We start from the raw sequence: 25487 nt of genomic DNA on the forward strand, positions 1-25487 counted from the left end.
GGTTTATGCTCTCAAATAATTTTTTTTCCATTTGCAGGGCTTGGTTTTGTTTCGTTTTTAGGTTTTTCATATGCGACAGGAAATGGTATCCACATTATTTTATCAACAACATCACTTTCCAATTGAGTTCTGTGCATGTCTGAATATATATTGAGATCCAGGTGGTTTATGCAGATTTATTTTAATAGTCACCAATTGCCTCCCTCCTCATCAGCGAAGAGCCAATGGAACATATGCAGCGATCTGTCATCTCATTTTCCCATTTTCCTCATTCTCCCACTGCCTGAGCTTCAAGTAAGGAGCAAGGGTTGAACACAGGCAATACCAGCACAGCAGGAAAGCTCCTCCCTTTCTTAACATCACACCTCGACAGGAAAGAGTCACCACACCGTTATGCCCAAGTTCAAACACAACAGAACAATGAAGCGATTCTGAACGTGCTCATGGAGAATTAAGTGGATTGCAACAATCTCTAGCGGTACCCAAAGGTCTGGAAATGTGTTCTGCACACAGTGAAAGGTTTGCCCACGTCTATTTGGGATAGCCTCAAATCTCCTCGTTCAAACCAGGCTGAGATTCTCTGCACCAGAATACACCTGAGCTCCAAGGAAAAATAAAACCAGCAATCATAACCCTGGGAAAGCACCATCCTCAAAGCCCCCAGGGCTTGAGACAACTTCCAAAAGAACAGCATGCAAGCTCCAGCAAGCAAAGGGTCCACAACGGAGTTCACATCATCCCTACCGCCCTACACAGCCACCTCAGCTTCTGAGGGGATTGGCATAGACCTTATTTTGTCATGATTATTTGGGTTTTTGTTTTCTGGTGGGTTTTCTTTTGCAGGACCACATTTGATCTGAACAGAACCCAGAGAAAAGCAAACCCATTAAAGAAGGAAAAATCCTAGGAAAGCCTGTCTCCACAATTTTCCGCTGACTCCGGCAGCTTCCAAATTGTCTCCTGCCCAAGCTGCCCAGCAAGCAGGCACTAAAAGGTTTTGCAAATGCACAGTAGTAAGTTTTCCTTTTCAAAGCACCTCTGAGCTTCAATGAAATCATGCTGGACTAACCTCAGACCACATTTTCTTCAGGAGGTTTAGTCATGCTGCAGGTGACAGATGTGACATGCAGGGGGCAGGGGTGGGATAAATTGTGAAGTGAATCTTGTGTGCACACAAACATACCTGAAGAGCACGGGGTGATTACACTCTAAAAGTCAATAGCGATGCTCCTCACGTGAGCCAGGTTTTAGCAGACCATTCACTAAAGCTTGGAATTAATTTTGCCCTGTTTCATCCAGTCAGCTTTAAATAAAAATACATGCAAATGTCTGCTGACTTTTGGCAGGTGCACAAAAGGATGGGGTGAAGCAGACAATATGCTCCAATCCCAAATCCTGAAAATAATATATATATTTACAGTTGAAATGGGCGTCTTACTTGCACTTTGCACAGGTAATTATTCACCATTGGCTCCTCTTCTGCAGTTCAGGTTGGATTTGCTGCAGATGAAAAATGCCTCATGTGGGTGGCAAAGCATGACAAGGGCATGGCCAGGGACCTTGCAATTCTGTGTTTCCACCGTTGATTTGGTCTGGTCTGAATGATTCCTGTCTCTGAATTAGCTGCCTATGGATGTGTAACACTATCACAGTAAACATGCCATCCATCTGACATGGATGGAGGGATGGATGGGTTGACATCTGAGCCATAAAAGTGACTCAGTTTGCAAAACAATCTCAGCAAAAAGAACAAAGTGAACTGAAAAATAACTTGTCCATTGATTCAGGCAGAAAACAGAAAAAATGCCAGATCAGAGCTGATGCACTCCACCATGTCCTGCATCCTGGTCTGTGGAGTTACAGCTTTATCAGGAAATTGAGCACTTCCAGGATCCATTCTGGCCACGAAGCCAACTGGCCCCATCCTGACTCCTAAAATCATTCGCCCCTGATATGGAGCAGCTGCATCCAAACTGCCAACTGGGGACAGTCTCTGGCCAGTGCCAAAGCCTGGGCAAGCTGTGCCTGAGCCCAGGGCTCCTTGGAGTGGATCAAAACCATGCCAGGGAAGGTTTGAACAATAACAGTCAGGATGGTGGAGCCCTCGTGCCTTGGCGTTGCCCTGGCATGGCACAGTTGGCTGGTTTGGATGATCCCAGTGTGAATCCAGCACCACAAATGTGCCAGAGAAGTTGCCCACCAATCTTTTGATGTGAATAAGTACACGCTCAACTTTCTCCATGGCAGTTTGAAGAGCTTCTTATGCAGTATCTTCTGGTAGGCAGGGGGGATATGGTATAAAAAAGGTACCAGGGAAAAACTGAGGAGTGAAAATCAGAGTGAAACCAAAACAAGTCTCTGACCATCCTGCAAAGTGCACACCAAAAATACAAAGTGCTAAAAAAATAAAACAGGAGGAGAGGATGAGACTCAGCACTGGGATTAGTACCAATAGAGAGCTGGGGTAGTTTTCCACCCTGAGCTTTTGGCTTGGCAAAAGGCGCTGTTTGGCAACAAGATCACAGGTAATCCCAAAAGGAAATAGTCACCACCCCAAACTGTCCACCAGGAACACGTTGGGAGTAGTGGCAGAGCACGTGCTTTACGTTAAGGCTGTAATGAAGTCCTGGAAAAAGAAATAGTTCTTCAGGGACGACAGAGGCTCTCCCTGGAAATCCTTTGCTAAATGAAGATGCTGATGGGTTATCATTCAAAGAAAGGAGAAGCAGAGGCAGAAAGTTTATGCAAGTAATGAAACAGTCTTAACTCGCAGTGGAGGCACCTGCCTTAGTTGTTATCCACACTACGAGCCACGAAGGAGGAGGACTTTGGAACAGGGATGTGTCAAGCCCTTGGTTTAGCTGGTTTGGTTGTGAGAAGTTAGCACTGTGTTGAGAAGTAAGGACACTTCCAGAGTGTTTTGCCCCTCCGCTCCTGGCAGGGGCGGAGGCGCCGGCTGTTGGTGTGGTGGTGTGGAGTAAGATCCCATTCCTGAGGGAAGGCAGGCTGGAGTTGCTCATGAGAGGCAACACTGGAGGGTCTCCTCCTCCTCCTCCTGGCTGTGCCTTGGCTCTGTTGTCACTGTCCTGGTGGGAAGGGTCCAGCTGTTCGGTGGGGTCAGTGATCAGCACCACATTTCCAAGGTGGATGAGTTTGGGGAGCAGGACCTTCTTAGGGTGCTTTTGAAAATGAGAATGCCACCTCCTGGGAAAAATTTGTCCCTGAGGAGCAGCAGGGCTGTTTGCCATCCATTCCTTTCTCATGCTTTTGCCACAGAAATGCAGGTGTGAGGAGGAGAGCTCTTCATGCAAGGGGCATTAGATCAAGACAACTCTACACTAACATTAAAGGCAAGTCAAAAGAAAGTTCTGGTAGGAGAAATGTAGGCCTGTAGCTGGAGGATGGGCACCTCCATGTTTTTAGGACTCAGCAGGTGGGGACAGCGAGTTCACTTCACAAATTACCTCTTTTTATGGAGACAGCACACTGATCGGGGGAGAAAAAGGGTGAAATGTTAGTAGGACACTTGAGAAGGAACTGGATGTGGGGCACAGACAATGGAGAAGGGAAATGAAAGCTTTTCACAAATATATATCAGTTGATGTGTGTGTCTATATATATATATATTTATATGCATTTATGTGCACAGCAAACGAGGGTCTGGGGAGTTAGATAGGGGGATGACAAGACCAAATCCCTCCCTTTGCATGAAAATGTGACCATCACATTGGTTGTAATCAGAGCCCAGAAACATCTGCCTGAAATGGAGTTTGACTGGGAATTACAGTACCAGTGACAATTTGGCTTTGTATAAACTTTGCCGTGTGTCTATAGTTTGGCGTGAAGGAGTCCTGCCCTCCTTGAAAGGGACAGACACCAGATAAAAGTTTCCTTTACAAAACAAAATGAAACAACTGAAGAAACCCCAACGTTTTCTCAGAACACTGCAAAGGATCACTGATTGAAAAAAATGTTTCTCTTCAGGTATATTCAGGCGAAGAAAGCATTCAGCTTCTTTAAACTGTTATATAAAATTGGTACTAGTTTCTTTAAATACTATCATAATTAAAAAAAACCAACTGATTCCTGAAATTAAAAAAAGAAATCATAATCATAATTAAAAAATATCCCCCCATGCTGATCTTCTCTTCAGAATAGGTCAGCATGGGAGTTTTGCACCCTAGACAGTTACAGTATTTCTGGAATAAAAAATTGCAATTACACACAGAAAATACTACAGCATTCACTTAAAAATATCTCATTTTGTTGTTGTTGTTTTTCCCCTCCCAAGCAGAGGGATGGTGGGATTGAAAAGATGCCCTGAAACGGGAATATTCCTTTAAAGGAGCAATACTCTCAAAACGGAAAAAAAAAGGGTGTCGGATAGACGCAAACCCGGTGATTTAACTTGAAGGAAAAAAAAAAAAAATCCAAAGAGATTCCAGCACAGAAACAGAATCCGAGAGAGATGAGAATGTTCAGACACCGAGCGGGTTATTTGGAAATGTCAAAGACAACCCCACAGCCCTCGGCGGGGCCGTTTGGGCTTTGCCAGCTTCGGAGGTGGCAGCATCTCCTGGTGGTGGAAGGCTAAGCTAAACCACGGCGCTCTCGCTACGCTCTTGGATTTCCTCTGGTTGTTGTTTCTTGCCATGTACTTACAGTAGAGGGTGACACGAGACAGTTTTTATCAGCAGTTCCCCACATGTAACCGAGTCGAAGAATTTTTCTCAGCTAAATCACAACAACAACATCAACGAAAATACAAAGCACCAAATCATCTCGAGACGTGAGTCAGTTTTACAGGTTATTACCGTTTGAAGAAGTTTTGTTGGTTGTTTTGTTGTTGTTTGTTTTTGTGTTTTTTTGTGATTTTTTTTTTTTTAATCCCGACTTTTCATGTTTTGTTTTCCTTAAAAACAAAACAGAAACAAAACAAAAAATCAAAACCCAAAAATCCCCAAAATGGAACGAAGGATGCTTTACAATCACTTTAAGGCTCGCACTGAATGAGACATGACAGGTCTTACACGAGATTACAAATAATACATGTATGCCTTTCACAGCCTTAAAATGATACAGTAGGTCAAATTATTTTGCCAGTCACCGATCAAGTATTGTGCCTTTAAATTGACTCGCTTTTTGCTACCATGCTGAGTTTTATTATTACTGAAATAATTATTGGAGATGTGGAAATGTACTTTCGGATCATGTTTTTGGTTTATAATTTCGATAATTTCTCATTTTCCAGAAATCAAGATGGCAGGCCTTATTCTGGGCTCAGACTGTTGGTATTTGCTCCACTAGAGACAGTGGGGCTTTAGCACGAGCAGATGTTGGGAACAAGATCAGATCCTGTATTTTTACACTGATCTGGCACAATCCCACCTTTGTACAGGGTCCATTTCCACGAGGAAAATGGTTCCAGGGTGGGGTCACCTTTATAACACAACTCGGTCAAGGCTTGGCCCAATGGTGTTATAAATTCCTTGCCAAATTATCTTACAGACCTGATTTTGTCTTTCAGCTCTTGGAAAAATCAAACTCCATTGGGGTTGTCTTGGCTTTGCTTTCTTATCTTTGCTTTCTTATCTTTAGACTTTAGTGGGGGTTTACTGCTAAATCCAATAAGAGCAACAGGATTTGGGTTTTTTATACGTTTCTCTCTTTTTGTTGTTGTTGTTAATATTTTTTTTTAATTTTAAGGTTTGCATTTCAGTTGGATGGTTGTTTTTTCTTTAGTTTTTTTTTTTTTTTTCCTGGCATATAATCATCAAAGAGTTTTGCATGAGAAAGGTGACAGTACTTAATGAAACTCAGCACCTAAGGGCATAAGGCAGTTGTAGGTTTGTTTGTTTGTTTTTTTTTTTTTTATTTTTCAATCAGCACCAATCCCATAAATAATGTTCTACACTTGGTGTACGGTATAAAACTGATGTGGAGATGCCTCCTTCTCCACCTGTGAATCCTAGGTGTGGAAGTTGAAATACTGTTTCTTGTGTGTAAAAAACAAAAGAAAAGTTTTTCTTTTTGTTTTTACTTACAAAACATAGAGAATATCTTTTTTTTTTTTTATACATACAGCAACCAGAAAGAAAGCTTATCTGAAGGTTTGTGTTTGTTTCATGATCTGTGTTTACCGTAAACAAAAATAAGGTCCCCTCTTTTACTTTTGCTTTAAGGAGCTTTAAAGTGAAGATTCATATTGTAGCAACTCATATAAGAGAGGTCCATCTCTATACCTAATACCTACAGCTGTGGGGGTGACATATTGGAGGATGTTGATAGTTCTTCTTAACCTCCTGTCTACAAAATGAGCATCCCAGGCAGGATATCTTTTTCTTGGGATGTCAATCTTAATGAGAGGCCCCTCGGGGGGGTAGGGTCGCCCAGATGGAGTAGATGGTACCATTGCTCTCACCTGGAAAACGGGCAAACAAGTGTCAGCTGTGAGTTCCTCCTGTTGCTCCGTGACCGCTCTGGTGGGCGTAGCCTGGGCCCCCCGGTACCCAGGGGTTTGGGGTGCCATGGGCTCAACATCGGGGGGCAGAGGAATGCCCCAGAGCAGCTCGGCGCAACAGGAGCTGGCAAAGATCTTAGCTCTTGGCCCCATGGGATGCAGCACACCATAATATAACAGCATCAAAGCTATCCCAGCAGCAAAGCTAAGAAAGACACAACACAGTGCTGGCACGGCATAGGAGTCAGTGGTGTCAGGATCTCTGTAAAAATACCAAAGGAGCGTCAAGGCTGCGTTCTCCGTCAGGACCACCGTGTAATACGCAAACATTCGGTATCGAGTCCGCCCTTCCTTGACATTAAACCAGCAGAAAATGTACACAATCCCTACCACCATGTTGAAGAGGATCTCCTCCCACTTAGACATGCAGAAATCTGTCCCACCATGGATGATCCAGAAAGCCATGGCACACCAATGGACCACTACAAAGATCCCAAAGTAGAGCTGGAAGATGGAAGCAAAGAGAGCAAAAGAAATAACTCGGGATGAGATGGTGAAGAGGCGCCAGAAGAGATGGATGAGGGCCCCTCTGTAGCTCATACTCTTCTTGTCGTCCCTAGAGTCCCGAAGAAGCTTGTGATAGGAGGCTAGCACCCAAGCCAGGGACATCAGGGAGGCCACAGAGGACACACCTGCCGGAAGACACACAGATCCACTGAGTTAGACAGGAGCTTTGGTGGGAAACATCATCTGCTCACTAAATTATTGCATCTGGGGCAGGCTTGGGAGCCTGAAGGTTCAACTCACGTCAGGTTGTCCTTACAGTCTGGAGGAGAGAAATACAGAGATATCAGTGTGGGAATTGGAAATGGTGCCATATTCAGGAGTTCTCTGACTCCTTGCTCTTCTCTTCCCAAGCTGCTGGATTGGCCACCCCACCCCAGCTGTTCCTGTAGGGAACAGCCTCTGGGCTCGTCCTAAGAGCTTGAAATCCAGATCCTGTCTAAATGCTGAGGTCCAAGTGTGCAAGTTGCTTTCTTATAGAGTAGAATCTCTCTCAGAATGCACCACAGCAAGAGCAGGATACTTGTATTCCTTTCAACTACATGGATTCTTTTTAATTTTAAAATACCTTCATTTAAGCAACATTCCCATTGATTCTGCCTAACTCAGGAATCTCCATTTGCATTTGCCTTTTGGAAAAACAAGGTTTTTGTCCCATGCAGATAAATATATAAATCCAAGGAGCATCAGGACTCATCAATGCCCTCAAAAAGAGTCCCAAAACAAAGGATCTGATCTCCCCAGCCAATTCCCTGCCTTGTTTCCAGGACAGACTCAAGACCTATACTGGAGATAGCTCTTCTCCAGTTGGTTCCTGGATGGAGCACAAATCCATGTCAGGGAGGGCACAGCCCACACTGAGGTCCCCCAACACATCCCCCTGCATCCTGACATGGGCAGAACCCCCCATGATATTCCAAAGGTCTTATTCTCCATCCCAACAAACGCTTAAACAATTTGTTTAATTCTCCAGAAGATAAAATAGTGGCCCCACCACACCTGAGAGGCTTTAAAAAATATAATTCCATTGATTATCACAAGGGTAGATTGAACAACTCATGGAGCAAAGCATCACATTAAAAATTAATAGAGAGATTCCTGGGAAAAGAAAGAGCTGCTGGCATCTTATTCCTTTGCCCCCACTGCTGCTCACTGAACAACTGTTCTGCAGGTGAGGAAACAAGTGATGGACCAAAATCCATATTTGGGAAGTTCAATAATTTTTTAGCTGTGGTTGGATTGGGCCTTAGCCAAAGATTTATCTGGGAATATCACCTTTAAATTCCAGAGGAAAACCTGCTAATGGTTCCAAGCAAAACAAAGAGAAATGCCCCTCCATCTATGATGTGCAACTCAGCAATAGGTCCAGATCTTACTTGGCTTTGACTTCTTTGAGAAAATCCAAGCACCATATTGCTGCAACTGCTCAGAGTTAAAAGGGTAAAATGCCTGAAAAACCTAAATTCCTTTTTCTCCTGTTTTCTTTTCTCACAGGGGCCTGGATTCCATGGAAATGCAGATAAGGTCCATTGGCTCCTCAGACATCACTCTAAAGAATTTATCTTGGTTTTCAGGAGCCCACTCCACACTGTGACAGGGTTAGATTTCCCTCCTTCCAACCTGGAGAAGAGATGATGGAGAAGAAGGCCAGCAAGGATGGCAGACTCCAACTCTGCCCTCATTGGAATTCTCACAGCCTGCAAAGTCCACCAAAACTGCACCTTTCCTTCAGCTCTTGAGTTCCCCTCTGAATCCCTTGTCTTTGGGCTCAAATGTGCATTGGAATTTCAGCCTGAATTTTAAAATACAACAAATAGCAAAGCAGTGAGAGCAGTGGCCTTATCCAAGAGGGAAGCTTTAAGCCACCAGCTTTAAGAAAATCACCATTTCCCCTGAGTTCTAAGTCCTCACTAAGAAACACTTGCACATAGGGCTTGGGAATTCCAACCACAGAATCACAGAATTGGAGTTGGAAGGAAGCCCTGGAGATCATCCAACCACTCTGCCAAGGTGGGGTCACCTGGAGCAGGTGGCACAGGAACACATCCAGGTGGGTTTGGAATGTCTCCAGAGAGGGAACTCCATGCTCTCCATGGGCAGCTGTTCCAGTGCTCTGCCACCCTCAGTATAAAGAAGTTCTTTCTTATAGAGGTGGAACTTCTTGTGGTTTATTTTATGGCCACTGCTCCTCATCCTGTCACTGGGAACCTCTGCAAAGAATCTGGCACTGTCCTCTGACACTGCTTGGAGGTATTTATATGGGTTATTGAGATCCCCTCTCAGTCTTCTCCAGCCTGAACAGGCCCAGCTCCCTCAGTCTCTCCCCATAATGGATGGAAACTTCTAAATATGAACAGCCTCATACTCAAGCAGATGTAGATTAGATTAGTTTTTAATCTACAAGATGAGTTACATTTTTGATAGACTTTATTAACAATTTGGGAAGGATGAGTCATGCCACAAAAGTTTGTTATGTGTACAAGTTCTGTTTGTTGCACTATCTCTTGGCTATTCAGTTCAAAAACTTTCCATGATTAGCTGGGGGAAAAAAAAAAGTCATTTATTGCCTTATTTTAGTGCTGTTTTACTAGAAACTTGTACAGCATTAGCTGTACCTGTACAGGGAAACTCAAACAGCACCAACCCACAGGAGACAGATGTGTCACCCTGGATTAAAAATGTTTCTGTTGGGCTCATTCATTCTAGAAAAGAGAGGGGAGTAAAACACACACAAAACAATCCCCCAGTTTGCACATAAAGGCTTTACCTAATGTTTTGAGGGCAGAACCCTGCACTAATCACAGCCTTTGCTGTGATTGCAGCGAGCTGGCTCCGAGTGCGTGCGTTGAGTCACTCGCACGGCACCCGGGCTGCTGACAGTCATCTGAACATCTCCTCCAGCCAGCACACAGAGGCAGACACCCCCAGAAAGTGATTCAGCCTGTCCTGACATCCGTGTGTGGGACAGGGAGGGGTTGACTCATGCTCCCAAGGTGTCTGAGTCCATCCCTTGCCAGGGGAGCAGCAGTCAGGCGGGATGAGTCTCTCCCGTACAGAACAGCTCATTGTCTCTTCATCTGCACCGAGGTCTGAGGGAGGCAGTGAAGGATCTCTGGGCATTTTGACATATTTTTTTTCTGCTGTTTAAAAGTTCACAAGTGTTGTGTTGAATGTGAATTTTGGCACCTTGGTGATAACAAGGATTTGGACCTGGGTGTAAAGGGGGAGATCTGTAGGTGGATGTCAGCAGGAACCAGGGAGTGATGTAAAGACTTTTACATCACTCTTACTTCTTGCTGTGTTGCCACAGAAATTATTCATACAGACCTAAATGACACAGCACTTTTGTCATCTTGACCACAAGTTTCCCATTCCCAGCTTTCCCTGAGACTTCCAGCCCGTGACATCTTCACACAATTTACAATTCTCACAGACACTGGGATAAACCATCCCTATTTTTCCTCCCACCTTCTCCAGACCTTATTTCTAAGCAACTGTAGAGATCTCTTCAATTATAACTAAAACAAAAAGTCCTGAAAAGTTGGATCACACGAGCAGTAACTTTTATTTTGATTGTGACTCTTGCACGTGGTAACTGATGCACCTTCATGGAGCACGAGTAGGTTTCAACACCCTTCCAGGCTTTGTTTACCAAAGGGATGAAGTTGAGTAAACACTGAAGTCACTTCAAAAAAACCCCACTCCCACTCTTCCCACTCTGTTCTCAGTCTTGGGAGTGGAATATCCCCACCATGTAAGCATTCTCCAGCCAGGAGCAAATCAGCTCCTGTGGGGCTGATCCCATAACCTGCCCACAATGAGTCAGTCTGGCATATACTGGGATTTTCTGCCACAGGAAGCCATGAGCGACCCACAGCCCAAAGTCAGCACCACTGAGGAGTCAAGTCCTTGTGTCTTGAATGACACAGCACAAGAAATAATCCCCCAGATTCCTGTAGGAATGAGCCCTGCAGTCCTTGCAGTGAGACATCTGCTCACCCCCTTCAGCACAGAGGTAGAGCTCTGTGATGTCCCATTTGACAGATGAAGCACCAAGATTTGAAGGATTTACCCAAGATCTCGTGTAAAATCCAAGCTAAAGCAGGGAATTGTTCTCCTTCACATCACAGTGCACTTGACAAGACATTTCAGACAGGATTCAGCTCCTGCTGTAGAGACTCCCCCAGGGTGTCCATGGTTAAATGATGTCTCTTTGCTCAAAGGAGGATCAAAGCTCAGTGCAACCATCACAGGTGAGAACCCAGCAATGTTTGAGATGCTTTAGGATATTCCAGCCTGCCACGTGGAGCTGGCAGATGTGACAAACTTGCATACAGAGGACAAGAACATTTCTGAACTGGGAGCTGGAGGGAAGGAAGTCACTCAGGGCATATCAGATGGCACCAGCCAAGACTCAAAAAAATTCTGCCTTTCTCAGGGGAGCTCAAGGCCCCCCTTCAATGATAAACATGTGTGGCACAGAGGCTCTGCAACAGGAAATGGCACAGAGAGATGAGAAAGCAGTGGGGAATAAGGTGGGTGTATAAAAGCTAAATTTCTGAGAATGTTAGAATTAAAAATAGATTCTCTGAGAAAGAGAAACAAGAGCTGTTGCTCTGGATCATGAAAACATGAGTGGACTGGAGTACAATGCAGACAGTGATCTGATGCCAGAGGAGAGGAGCCTGAACCACTCTGAGTTCAAGGGAAAGTGCTGAAGCTCACAGGAATACCCTGAATTTCATCCTGGTTTGGTTTTCCTCCTCTGGCTCCTACCCATGGTCCAGAAAAAGAAAAGGTCATCTCAGATTTGTGAAAGGGCTCTTTGGAAAAAACCCATCCACATGAAAGAATCAAAGCAATGGCACCCCTGAAATTGCCACTGTTGCTTTTAAAGCCTAGGAACAAAAACAGTGCAGGGAAAACCTTCCCTGTCTATCTGGCCTATTCAGGGTTTTACAACCAGTCTAATAGAAAAAAATCTCTCTCACACACAAGTGAATATTTAAAATGAATACATCCATTTTGGCCTTACTCAGTGTTGTCCAGCTGAGGAAAGAGGATTTTCACTAGGGCTAGGTACAGTTCTGATCACAAATCCAGCTGCAGTTGTTGGCTGCCCATAATTTGGATGCAGCTGCTGCAGCACATTCCCTGAGTATTTCCTGTGGTGCCTGTCCCTTTAAGGTTGAAAATGATGCCTAAACAGTGCTCTATTTTTTTTTTTTTTTTTACATTAATTCTCCTTAAGACTCTACTAAAACAAAATGGGAAGATACCAACATTTCTCCTGGGTGAGCAGGATGGGAAATATCGAACGTGACACGAAACCTCCCCTCAGCCCCTGTGCAGAGGTAGCTCCTGCTTCATGCCAAGTGCCACATTTCAGCTCATCCCTCCCCTTGCTGGCTGCCCAGGCCCCTGTGCTGTGAACCCTCTTATCCTCTTTTCCCCTTTGGGTGGCATGTTCCTCCCTGAAGCTCTGTAGGAGACGAGGAGCAGGCTTTCATTTTGATGCACACAGAGTGAAAATTAGTTTATACACAAAAGAGATCGAGCCAGATCCTGATTTTGTAACAACAGAGCCTGAAAGTCACTCTCCCTTATTTTTTAATCTGATTTAATTTGTTTTTGTCAGAGTAAAAGGGGTCAGAATCAGACCCCAGGTCTGATTTTCATCGTTTCCTGATGGATTTTGATGCTTGATCTTTCTTTATTCTTCTCCATCAGAGGAGGGAATGACTTGTGTCTTTTTTCCTTTATTTTCCCTCTTTATTTGTCTCTTTGAACATGGAAAAATATGGAACATTGCCAGTATATAAATAGCAAAGGGCTGCACAGATCATTTAGCCATTCATTTTCCTCACTGGATTTTGGGACACTTCCTTCAACAGCTTTTCCAGTGTACCACCAGTCCAGTATGGCAGATTTATTCCACATTATTATTTATGGCAGAGAATTATTCCACCTTTTGTGAACATGGTACAAAAGTCTGGCCCAGGAATGACCTCCTCACATTTGTGTGACACCTCTGAGCTCTACTAAGAGCTGGAATTACCAGGGATGAAAATCCAGATCTTGACACTGGGGAAACTGGGAAGAGATATCACATCAGTGTCCTGTCCTTTGCTCTTTTCTCACAGAAAATATTTTGGTTTCATTAGGCAAGGGGTGAGTTTCACATCCTCAGCACCTGCTTCTTTGCTGTGGAGATCCTCTGGGACCTTCCTCCAAGGGGTGTCACATCCCCATTCTCCAGGATCCAGCTCACCTGGACACAGCATCACCATTCCATACAAAATAGAAAACTGCTGATGACTGGGAAAGGCAGGAAACAAATCTGTCTCCTTTCAGGGACAGGAGGTCTGGACAACAAGAAAACCTTCTACCACCAAATCCCACTGGAGTCCCACACCAGGCTTGTGTTGAGTTTCTGTACAGGATATTCCATGCCCAAGCTGGCACAAGGAGAGCTCTTCCACATTAGACCAGAGGCACAGCTGTGCTCCCAAACCTTCTGCTCTGAGAAAATCCATGCCACAAAACCTCACTCACATGGAGAGTTGCCCTCCCAGCCCTCAAGAGTTAAAGGCTGGCTCATATCCTGAAATGCTGCTTCCTAACCCCTTTTCCTCTGCTCAATCAGATGTCCTTGGTGACCCCAGAAAAGCTAAATCCCTCCACTGTCTTGAGGAAGCACCCAAGGGGTCACCAGGGATTGTGTTTCCTTTCCTCCCCTTCCATCCCTCTGCCTTCCAGCTGTGCCCAGTGCCCTTCTCCCTGCTGCAGGAAGAGGGACCAGCCACTCCTCTGATCTGTGCTCTCATTATCTCAGCTGCTTCTGCTGTGTCTCCTCCTATTCATGTCCTCTGTGAGCTCCAAACCAGCTCCAACCCTGCAGCCATGGAGTCTTGTATCTCCTCCTGGATACCAGCCAGGGATAATCCACCCTCTGTTTGGGATTGTCCTCAAATAACTTCAGTGAAGTGTCAGTCTCCTGTTCCAAATTTTGGCCACCACATCAGGATTGGCAAAGCTTTCTCTGTGTTCTAAAAGTCCCTGTGTGAAGATGCTCTGTCCATCACATGCCTCAGTGTTTATTTCACACCAAGAATGTCTGAGACATGGGATGAGTTGTCTGGAAATGCCTCTGTCTCTCCAATGACTCTTCCTGGTGAATGATTTAAAAGGGAAAAGTCCTTAAAGCTCATCTCATCCCAACCCCTACCATGGGTAGAGACCTCTTCCACTCTCCCAGGCTGCTCAGATTCCAGCCAGCCTGGCCCTGAACACTTCCAGGGATTCAAACTGAATTCCAGAGTTCAAACTTCAGGGGTTCAAACTGAAATAACCAAAGAAGAACATGGTAACATGAATAGTGGGTAACAGTGGTAACCAGCTCAGAGGGGAGCACTGAGTCTCAGCAAGGTGAAGAGAGGAGAAAGGAGGATTGCTGGAACCTGGATGAGCAGAATAGCCCACAGTGGCTCCTGCAGAGCAGAAGCTGAAAGAACATGATGTGGGCATGTTCAAGTGACACAACAATATGAATTTATACCACTGAAGGCAAAACAAACCCTCAACACCCTCCTGATGTGAGAAGGGTGCATGGTCAGCCAGAGGACATCCTAGAACAGCCAGACAGAGTCAACAACATCCCTCTGTTAGATCATTGAGAAAATCCACTATTTGCTTTCCACAACAGCCTTGCCCCTTTCCCAGGATGCTGGCTGCAGGTGTCTCAGGTTTTACCTATTTATATAGGGAAAGAAGCTGCTGACACTTTTTCCAGAGCTGCAACATTCTGGCAGCACTTAGGGGAAATCTTTACAAACAAACAAGCCTCAGCTCACTTGGCTAAGTGGGGTCTTTGATCCTGTGTGGTGAATTGTCACCACAGACTGGCTCATAAAAACCAGCAAAGAGGACAAGGACACATGGGAAGAGAACCTGGTGGTGGTATCTGAACCCCAAATGAGAAACAGGATTATTTGTTGACCCTGAGCCCAGCTGGCAGAATCTGCCATCCTGTTAAAATCCCTCAGGAGTTGTATCCAATCTGCCCGATGGGAATGGTTCCTGGAATATGTGAATATGTTTTCTCATGCTTGGGAAAGCTTTGGGAAAGGGCTGGCAGCAAAAACTGTACCAGAGACCAATTTAGCACAATCACCTGAGTGCCAGTGCTTGGGCTCCAACACTGTTTGTGTTACAGGTACAGACAAAATCTGATCACAGTCCTCTGTTTATCACAACCATGGCCATATAATCCTTTTCATCATGTTAAAAATAATGTGGAAGACCTTTGGCTCAACTCCTCAATGCCTGGAGATGAAGTTTCTCATATTATCAGATTTTCTAGGCTGGGCAGAGTAAATGAGTCCAGGTGCTGCTGGGTCTGGGGAGCCCAGGCAGGGCAGGTGGAGCTTAGGTGAAGTGTAATACAGATGTAGGGACAACTTTCTGCCAGAAAAAAATGTTATTTTAGCAGGATGGGGTAATCCTTTCAGGAATCTGGTCTCAGCTATGCTTCCAAAATTATGCTAGAGGAAAATAGCAGTGTGAGTCCATTGCTAGAACTAGAGACAAATCCTGTCCTCTGCAGAGCAGCCTCATCTGAATAACTCCACCCAGACACCAGAGTTCAAAAAATGAAAACACACAAACTCAATGCATGACATGGGGGAGCAATGCATGGCAGGTATCTGAGAATTCCATTCAGGAATTTGGAGTGAGTTTGGTGATTTGACTCAGTCTAAAGGAGCTGGAGTCAAACAGAGAGACACACATAGTCTTACTTTTGAAGCTCTTATTGTTGTGGTATAACTGATATAAAAATTTTTATAACACAGCACCAATTAGTTGGAAATGGCTCTTCCATTTTGAAGCTTCCTTTAAATGTTAAGAAAATGGAGTAGAAAGAATTCACTGTTTTTGTTTCAGCAAAAGCAGATTTTTTTTTTTTTTTTTCTCACTGGAAGAACCCCCACTTCAGCAGATGCTACTTTGAGGGTGATTTTTGGAATCAGAATTCCTATTAATCTTACTGATGGTGTGTCCAGAGTCAGAGTGGGGCTGCATGAATGGTGTTTGCAATTAGAGGAGCTGCTGTTATCACTTAGATTGGGGTTCATGTGCACCAGTAACCCACATTACAGCAGCAAGGGCTCAAGTGCCAGAATCTCTCCAGGATCTTCCCACCACACCCAAATTCACCTTTTCCCAGTGCAACCCCACAAACCCCTGACTCTGAGATGGGCAGGGATGGCCCTGAAGCTGCTAGAAACACTCAGAACCAACAGCCCTGTGCATCTCTGCCTTCTAAAGACCCAAAGACATGAAGGAGAGATGATCTGCTCTGAGCTTGGTCTAAATCCCTCCAGGCACCAATCACCTGGGTTAATTCTGCATTAGGAATGTGCTGGGAAAGCAGCAGCCAGGATTTCCCGGGCACAGATTAGCTTGTTTGGAAATAGAGCATGAGAGCTGCTCTTGGTGTCTATTTTTGTCAAAAGCTGCATGAATTGCCACTCTTTTCAGGCCGAGGTGCCCTCTGCACAGTCATCACTGTAATTATAAAGACTTTGGAGTTAAATCCCCTTTAATCTGAAGCCTTTAAGTGCTGTCTCAGAATGGAACTGGAGAAGAAAGGCAGTCACACAAACCTGGCTCAACCTGACAGGAGCACAACCATCTCTAGAAACTTTCATTGCCTTTTCCTGATGATAACTTAGATTTTTGTCCCTTTGCTAATTAAAATAGTCCTTCTAGAGCAACACACACAAAACTCCCACCCCAAATGTGGTTACTTCAACTGGTAAGAGTATGATGGCAAAATCCAAGAGGGGTTAGTCTTGGAGAAAAAATCACATTTCACATTCAACAGCTGGTTCTTTGTGAAGGACACTTTAGTTAAAATTTCTAGTGGCCAATTCTTTGCTCAGACTTTTGAATGCATCAAATCCAGCAGAGCTGCTTCCAGTTTGAATCCTGAAATTACCATAAGGAGCCTTGTATACTGAGATTTCCCAGACCTAATGATATTTGAACTCTACTATTAGGAGCCCTTAGAAGAGAAACACATTTTAAGGCACTACTGGAATGCACTGAAATGATGAAAAAAACCCCCCATTTTTGCTAAGAAAAACAACACATGGCTCCTTTTAGCATAAAATCTTTCCCCACCCATTTCTGTGTTCTGACTAGGGAGGATTGGCATGAAACAACAGGACTCCACAAACATGCACAATATATGTGCATTTTAACACTGCAATCTGACATCTCTTACAGCACCTCTATCCTGTCACTCCTTTTTTTTCTGTTTTAACTCACATGAGGACCAAAGCCATTGGGAAATACGTAAACCTGCCTAGCACAAGCTGAAAGGATGTTGTAATCCTGCAAATGAGGGTTCAAATACTCTGAAAAAGAGGGGAGCAGCACCTCAGTGCTGGAAAGGAAAGCCCAAGGAGTTCTGCTCTCTGCTTGGGAGAGCAACCACGAGAATCCCTTTTCCCTTAGCACAGATCTGGGGCAGATTTGGACCCTGTGCCCAGAAATCAGCAACTAAGCCAAGCCTAATTCTGTTGACTGCTAAGTTCTGAAACAGGGTGGCCCAGAGTGCTTGGTGGGAATTGTTCTTGGGAATTCATCCCTCTTGCCAAGCATGGGAATTGTTTGGGTTGGTGTTGGCTGCCGGGAGCTAAAAATGTGCCAAGGGCTGTGCTGATAATTGAAGCAGAGGCTGAACAAGATCTGGTGGCTGTGCTCATGTTCTGATGTGTTTTGGTTTATCAGCAGGGATGACACCCCACAGATTTGTCTCCAGAAAACAACTTCTCCTGACAGGGCTTTGTGAGGGAGCTTCTTGCTAAAAACACAGGTCCAAGGGATGTTCCTTGGGACCAAACAGGGATCCTGCAAACCTCCTCTGGTACAGGGCTTGGCCTGGACACAGAAAGCCTGCAGGCAATTAGGGAAATAATTTTTCTGGGAATGATTTTGACCTGATGGGAAAGAGGATAGTACCCAGTTTGGATCACACTCACTGGCCAAAGGAAGAGGTGTGCATCCAGAGATGTGCCAGCAGTGCACACTTTGTGACTTTGGTTATATATATAATGGTTTATAAACCTCAGGTGTTGTGCAGGGCCTTTGGTGGAAATGCCTCAGCATCACCCCAGCAGAGGGGACTGGTCTCTGGAAAAGAAGGAGCATCTCAGCATTCCTGGAGAGTACACAAGGCTGGCATCAGTGAGGCGAGTCTGGCACAGTGTTCCTGTGAGGGGGAGTGACAAAGTGGCAAAAATGGATGTGGTGCAGCTGGTGCTGTCTCACAGAGGGGTGCTGAAGGCACCAGGGACACTGATTTCCAAGGATAACAGCAGGAAACTTTTTTTTTTCCCTCTGCTTCCCACATTTTGTACACTCTACAAAGACCTATGTGATAGGTAGCAGGTCAGAATTTGGTGTCCACACATTAAGGCATGCTCATCCTGCATTATCTCCTGGGTCCTTTTGCCTTTTGCAAATATTTTTGGCACTTTGATGTGTATCAGACAGGGGGTCCTGTGCCTGGTGGCTGTCCCCCACAAGTGACCCTCTGTGTGACAACATGGTTGTTCTGAGGGCACTGAGAGCATGAAGATGGTCAAATGCCAACAAAGGACAAAAGTCATTCCAGGGAATTTCTACTGACTCAGTAATTTTGCTGCATGCCCAGACACAGAACTGTCACCCCAAGCTAATCATTAAAAAAACGATAAATAGTTTCAGAAGTGAGAGAATTCTTTCCTTCAAAACTCAATGATTTTGAGTGGCATCAATCTGAACTGCTCCACCTCCACAAGGGGTAGAAGCACAGGGAAGTCCTTGCCCAGCAAAATCCTTTTCCATGGATTTTTGCACATCCCAGAGCCTATGTGCTCCCTTTTTATCCGTGCTCTCCTAGATGCCTGACAAGAATCCTGCATTAGAACAATCTGTAGCTAAAAAGAACAGAATCCCCACATATTTCACTAACCAGCAGCACCTTTTCCTATGCTCTAATCCTAAACTCCCTATGAGAGGTATATTTCCAGAGAGCCTGCAGCATGGAATCACTCTAAGAAGCCTGAATTTCCTGCCTGGAGTCTGCTTGACAAGAACCCAAACCTCTCTGCATGCCTCATTTTCGTGGCTGGCCCCCAGCTCCTGGGAACAGCATGAGCTAATGCTGGTGTAGTGCTCTGATGATGTAACCCCTTCCCAGTGATTACCACAGTCTGACAAAGCCTAAAATTGGCAGCACTGGCCCCCAGCCAGCTCTGTCCCGTGAATGGTGACTCATCTTTCCTGGCTGTGCTGTGTCCTGTGTGTGATGTGACACGTGGCACGGAACAGACGGGCTTTTAGCAGCTCTCCCAAAATAAGAGCCAGAGACATGGCAAGGTGGTGGACAGAGAAGCTGCAGGTGGGGATGGGAGAAGGCATGACGTCTCTCTCTTTGGGCTGGCTCCAAATCTCATGGAAAATATGAAAAAAAAAAAAAAAAATGTCCCTGGCTCAGAAGGGTCCTGCATCCCACGGCGCTGGGACAATGAGGCTGATGATGGGACAAGCTGTCCCATGCCAGCGTGCCTGAGGCTTGTCCTGCTCTCAGCATGCCAGAGCAAGGTGTCCTCAGGGCCACTGCCAACTGTGGAGATGGCTTTTTGATGCTGCTGGGAGCTGGCTGGGGACCAGCAGCTCGTTTCCAGCAGGGCACCAAATCTCTGCCTCCCATCCGGCTCTGGTGGGAAGGCAGGAGCAGAGCCATATGCCCCAGCCTGGCACAGCTCTGCAGTCATATGAGTGGCCTCCCAGGAGAGCTGCTGATGAGTTCAGAGCTAGCTGGGCCTCCTTGGGTGTTGGGAAGGATGAATCAGGAAAACCTTATAAATATGATTGCCTAGCACAAGATTTTGAGAATATGGAAACCATAAGGGAGATTGAAATGAAAGCCATCTTTGAGATACCAAACCTCAGTTACTAAATAACTAGAAGACAATAGGATGGCCAGCCAAAAGTAATCCCCTCTTGATAGAACAATGGTCCAAAGGTCATTTAAGACCCTGCTAGCTTGGCAGAAGGGGTTCAAAGAGTTGTTTTTAGGGTTTACACTATAACACGTTATGATAATGTAATCATTCTTATAGGCTGTATGTAAATGCTATAGGATTTGTATCTTGTATTAGATTGGTTAGTGGAAATTAGAATATCCAACATCAAGATTTATTGTATTGTAAATGAGAAAATCTCTCTCTTACTTTGCTCTCTTACTTCCCTCTCTTACCTCTTAGAACTCTAACTATCCCCATTCTCTCTCTGCCCTGCTCTGAGCTGTGGCTGGCAGCTCCCAGCAGGGCTCTTTATACCCACTCCTTGTGCAATAAACCACAAGTTTCAAGACCTGGCTTATAGAGATCTCCTCATCTGTCACAACCTTCCTGACCACCTTCTACACTTGGGCTGCTGGTGAACATTTAAAGGGAAACTGTGGTGGAATCAGGACATTTTTCAGGGCAGATGATCCCCAATCATCCCTGCCCAGCAAGCACATGAATGGTGGGATCCCTTTCCCATGGCAATGAGCAACTGCTTTCCTGTTTCTCCCTGTGAAACCAAGTGATGGATGTCTCCCACTTCTTTTAATCCCCAAGGAATGACATGAGAAAAAAAGGAAAAAGAATTTCTGCCTTCGGGCAAAGTTTTAGCATCTCTTTCCTCATGATCTGTCTCAGAACCTGAGCCAAAGCCCAGAGTGTGGCTCTGGTAGATCATGTCCCCACCCCACCTCTTGTTGCTGAGGACTTTATGAGGCAAAGATTTCTTTAGTCATGCTGTGAAATTCTTTTGGTGGATCTCAGGAAAGACGCACCAGTCAAGAAGAGGATTTCTGCTTTCCCACACAGAATCTGCAGATGGAATATTGAATTTTGCCATGATGCCCATGGGATCTGCTGCCTGTGTAGAATGAAACCTGGTTTATTTATGAGGTTATGGCAGTCTGCATAAATGGGGACAATTTTGTGAGGTCACAGAGATTGGGTTTGGGGGTTTGGATTCCTGTTTGAACATTGTTGGCAGCATGAAGGGTCTTGCATTAACTTTTAGTGCCCCTGCAAGAGGTGAAAAGGATGAAATTTCAAATCTCATGAGTCTTTTTTCCACTTTCACTGGAGACCTGGGGATTTTGGTCTCCTCAGTTATGTTCAGGCTAGTGTTGATGTCACTTGAAAATCATATTTTTGGAGGCCTACAGGCTGAAGTTCCCTTTCTAACTCAGTTTACCCATTGAGTCTGCTAAACTAAGTGACAGGGAAAATCATCTTTAGTTTGCCCCTGCAAAAAGGAATCATAAATAATGATAAATGGTCCCCAGAAATGGTACAGATGAGGAAGAACTTGATGAAAAAAAAAAAAGGATTTTGCTTTGGAAGGGACAACATGATTTGCAAACTCCACCAGGGTAACTCTGCAGCCAGCACACATCTGTAACTGAGATGTCTGAAATCCATTTTAATATCTAATTTGTACCACTCTGCTTAAAATAAAGCAACCTCCCAAACCCCATAAGTTAATGTTGCTTTTCCTTAAACACATGAGCATCTTCAGCCTCCTTTTGAGGGCTGTGGAGAGTGCAAACACCTCCCAAAATCCTGGAGCAGGACTTTGCAAAAGGAAGGCTTATGCTGCAAATCTCTTTCAGGTCAACTGTAGGGTCATGGAGGAGGTGGACACAGCATCTGTGGAGAAATGTGGCTTTTTTTTGGAGGGAGAGACCCTGTGCTGAAAATGCAGGAATCTTTGTGTAAAGGATGCTGGGGCTTCTGCTAAATCTCATTAAGCTTTAAAGAAGCCACATTAAAAAAAAAGAAAAATAAGTTAAGTGGAAGCAAACCTCTTTAAGAGGAGATTTATGCCATAAAAACTGGAATGCCTCTCACCTCCCTGCCTGCCTAGAGGCTGGGTGTCTCCTTTAAGCTGGTTTGATCAGCACTTCTCTGGGGTGAAGGGGGTTAAGGATGGTTTGTTCTGTAAGGAATGAGGTGGATTATCTGCTGGGAGTGATTATGGAATGAAGATCTGGGCTGCTGAGCTTTTTCTGTTGTTAATGTTGTGTTTTCCCCTGCAAATACGTAGTTTAAAGCAGGGGAAGTCCTCTGGTCATTATTGCCCAGGAGTCTGAGAGATGGACACCCTTTTATCTTCTCCTTTTACCCTCTCCCAAACCTCAGACACAGTTAGGGTGACTGAGGGACAGTGCTGCACCCTCTCCAGCATCCCTGCCCTTTCTTCAGCCTCACCCTGATATCTAAAAGCATCAGATTCCCCAAAAGCTGCTGCTGGGGGCTGAGCATCTCATCCCAGCTCCTTCAGCTGCTTTGGACATGAGCTATTCCATGTGTTGGATCCATCCTTTATCCCTCACCTTCTCCTGACTCTGTTTTGGGCCCATCCAGCTGTGGCTGCAGCAGATGAATCCTTCACAGAGGGTTTGCTCACCAGCACCAGCTCATTCTGTATGATATTCAGGAGCTGGTGCTGTTCCATCTGCTCCACCAAGCAAAGAATTCCAGCTCAGACTCTCAACATTCACCTTCCACTGCACCCCTGATGGAATAAATGGAGTTCTCACCTCTTTGCTCTCAGTGCTCTTTTCTGTTGTTTCTCAGATAAGAGCAGCTAAGCTGGGACCTGCTCTGCCTTGTGCTGGGAATGTGATGGAGGAATGAATCCTGACCCTCATGAAATCCCAGGGCTTTTGTCCCAAGCTTGAGTCTTGACCTCGAATTCCAGCTCCAGCACTTCTGCTGCTGGGCATTCTCACTTTTGAGTGAAACTGCTCCATTCTTTGAGTGCTGAAGGAACAGCAGACACACATCCCACCCAATCCTCTCACACAGGTGCATGGACAAATTGCAAGGCATGATGAGGTTTTTCTTTCTTCCACCCACCTAATAGACTGAAACCCAGGAAATAAAGAATTTTCCTGGCTGTATCCCTTTCTACTCATCCTTCCAAGATCAGCCCTTTCTACCTCCATGCTGTGTGGCAGAAATGCTTTGGAGGAGATGCTCTGGGTCTGAGTTCACTCTTCATGTTCACTCTTCTTTCCTCAACAGCTCTCTCAACACAGGAATTAGGAGACAAAAGCAAAACCTCCTGATAGCCATTCCAATAACTCCCTTTCTAAAGCTCCTTAAATAGAAGCTGACCTATTTGGGGAAAAGTGGAGCCTGGTCTTGGCATTACAATCTAAAGAGCAGGCAGGGCTGGGGCTTGGAGGAGGGATGCAAGCCCCAGGAAATGGTGAACTGACCTCGTCTGGCACTGAATGAATCCAGAAGAGTCTGTGGGGAACGTGTGGAGGCAGCTGGAGTCTGGACACATCAGCAGGGGCTGTACCTGTGTTTTAAACCCTTCCCTGGGCTGTTTTCCCAGTGTGCATCCCTCAGGGATGCTGTTTAAAGGCAGAACTGGCCCCTTCCTGTGACGAGCCACGCTCCCACAGCCTCGATGAGCCGGGAGAGACTCGATTTGATTTTTAAACACACTGCCTTCCTGACAGCACCCACCTCCCTCTGCTTTCAGCGAAATCTGTGATGCTCCCTTTCACAACAGCTCCTCTCAGCTTTTTTTTTTTTTTTTTTTTTTTTTTTTTTGTATAATTACGGAGAAGGAAGAGGAGGAAGAGAGAAGCACTGAACGGGCACGGAGGAGCTTTAGGAAACCTCGCAGCGGATCGAGGAGCATCCATCAGCACAGGAGGGGAGGGATGCAGGCAGAGGATGCACTGGGGACCATCCAGGGCTGGGCTGCTGGAGCGTGGCAAGCAAAGAGCCCTCCAGGGCTGGCAGAGGCAGGAGGGGACGTGCGCTGCCTTGGAAGAGAGCGCAGCTGGCTCTGCGCGCTGGAGGAGCAGAGGAACTGCAAAGGGAGGGAGGGGGATGCTGGAAAAATGATGCAGCTCCTCCAGTGGATTAAGCAAAGTGGAAGAGGCACGGGTTTGAAAGCCTTGGGGGGATTATACTCCCATGGAGGGCAACAAAGTTCACCTGACAATGTGCAGAGCGCCCTGGTGAACCTGCTGGGCTGCGATTTCTGTGTTTTCAGTCGGGTTAATAGAGCTGGAAGCAGCAGGGAAAGGGGGCTGGCACATGTGAGCTGTTCTAGCAGGAGTTGTAGAAAGGCATATTCATCATGTCAGCACTTTGGAGGCCTGGAGAGCTCGTGATGAGAGGTTTCAAGAAAAGACTGCATAAATAGGAGGAGGAAGGCTTCTATAAACAAGTGTGATGGACATGCTAGAAATGAAAAGGAAAGGGAGAGCGGCTGGCCTTCCTTGATGCTGTAGATAGTGGTGACCTTGGCAAAACCAGCAAAATTTAACCCCAAAGCAAATTCCAATTTCAGTTCCCACCTCAGCTCCAAAAACTCAGAAATGACAGGTCCCTACCAGGCTGTCTTTGGGAAGCTGAATGTCACCCGTGGTGCATGAATAACTCAGCAGCTCCACTGTTGGTCCCTGGAAAGGATGATTGTCCCTCAGGCTGGTCACCCCCAGCATGGCCATGGGTTGGGAGAGCTACTCAGCCAGGGACAGGGCCATGTCCCTCTCAGCAAGGGACAGATGCCCCGTGCTCAGCACATCACAGCAGTGGCAGGCACCAGAATTGGCAAAACACTCCCTGTGGTGGCTTCCAAGCCTCATCTGATCTGTCTGCCTTTGCAATTAAACGTCCACTACACCACTAGCCCTACACAGTCCCCTCCACTGCTTTCCCCTTTTCTTTTCCTGGGCTTGGTGAGAACCATGGTACCAATGACAAGACCTTAATTCCTGGGCACTCATCAGAAAAGATCCTACAGCATTTAGCTGTTAAACACCCCCTCAACATACACTTTTTTTTTTGCACTTAACACCATCAGAGAATTGCATAGGCAATTTTGCTTGCCTCCTCCTGACAACACCATTATTCCTTTAGCCTGGACTGGGCGTGGAAGAGCTGAATCCCCTCTTTTCCTCAACACTGGCATTTTTTTTTGTCCTCAGAGGAAGGAGCAGAACTTTTACCCAACGAACGCAGCAGAGCTTTGTCCCAAAATGAGCAACGCATCCATCAGCTGCTGAGCACCGGGCTCAGAGGGGAGAGGCTGGAAAGGTGGGGAAGGGGGGAGCCACTTACATGGTAATGTTTCTGCACGGTTCTTTTGGATCATTATGCAGAGCTGTAGCACCAGTTGAGGGGCGCTCTCGAGGAAGGTTTCCAGGAGGCGCAGCATGTTTACGTCTGCATATTCGTACATCATAGCCCAGTAGAAACGCCGCTGGTGTTCCTTCCGCCTCTGGCTCTGGATCCCCAGGTACATAGTTCGGATATACCTGTAGGGAACAGGAGGGAAAAGCTGGGAGTGAGGTGCTGGAGTGCAGCAGAATCTG

At 45.6% G+C, this 25487-nt stretch overlaps 1 protein-coding gene across 2 annotated transcripts; it reads right to left on the reverse strand.

The window, feature by feature from the left end:
* Nucleotides 1-25424, reverse strand: LOC306798253 (XK-related protein 6). 2 transcript variants are annotated; one of them, XM_079298222.1, is made up of 3 exons: nt 25234-25420; nt 6422-7152; nt 1-4912 (listed from the first exon to the last, which is right to left on the reverse strand). In XM_079298222.1, the coding sequence occupies exons 1-3, from the start codon at nt 25415-25417 to the stop codon at nt 4898-4900; spliced, it is 930 nt and encodes a 309-aa protein (XP_079154348.1). In that variant the 5' UTR covers nt 25418-25420; the 3' UTR covers nt 1-4897. The 2 variants fall into 2 exon arrangements, with proteins under 2 accessions (XP_079154348.1, XP_079154347.1); XM_079298221.1 differs by lacking the exon at nt 1-4912 and having other exon boundaries at nt 5130-7152; nt 25234-25424.
* Between the last annotated feature and the right edge of the window lie 63 nt (nt 25425-25487).

Source organism: Erithacus rubecula (genome assembly GCF_903797595.1).
Source record: "Erithacus rubecula genome assembly, chromosome: 2".
In the NCBI taxonomy this organism is placed as follows: Eukaryota; Metazoa; Chordata; class Aves; order Passeriformes; family Muscicapidae; genus Erithacus; species Erithacus rubecula.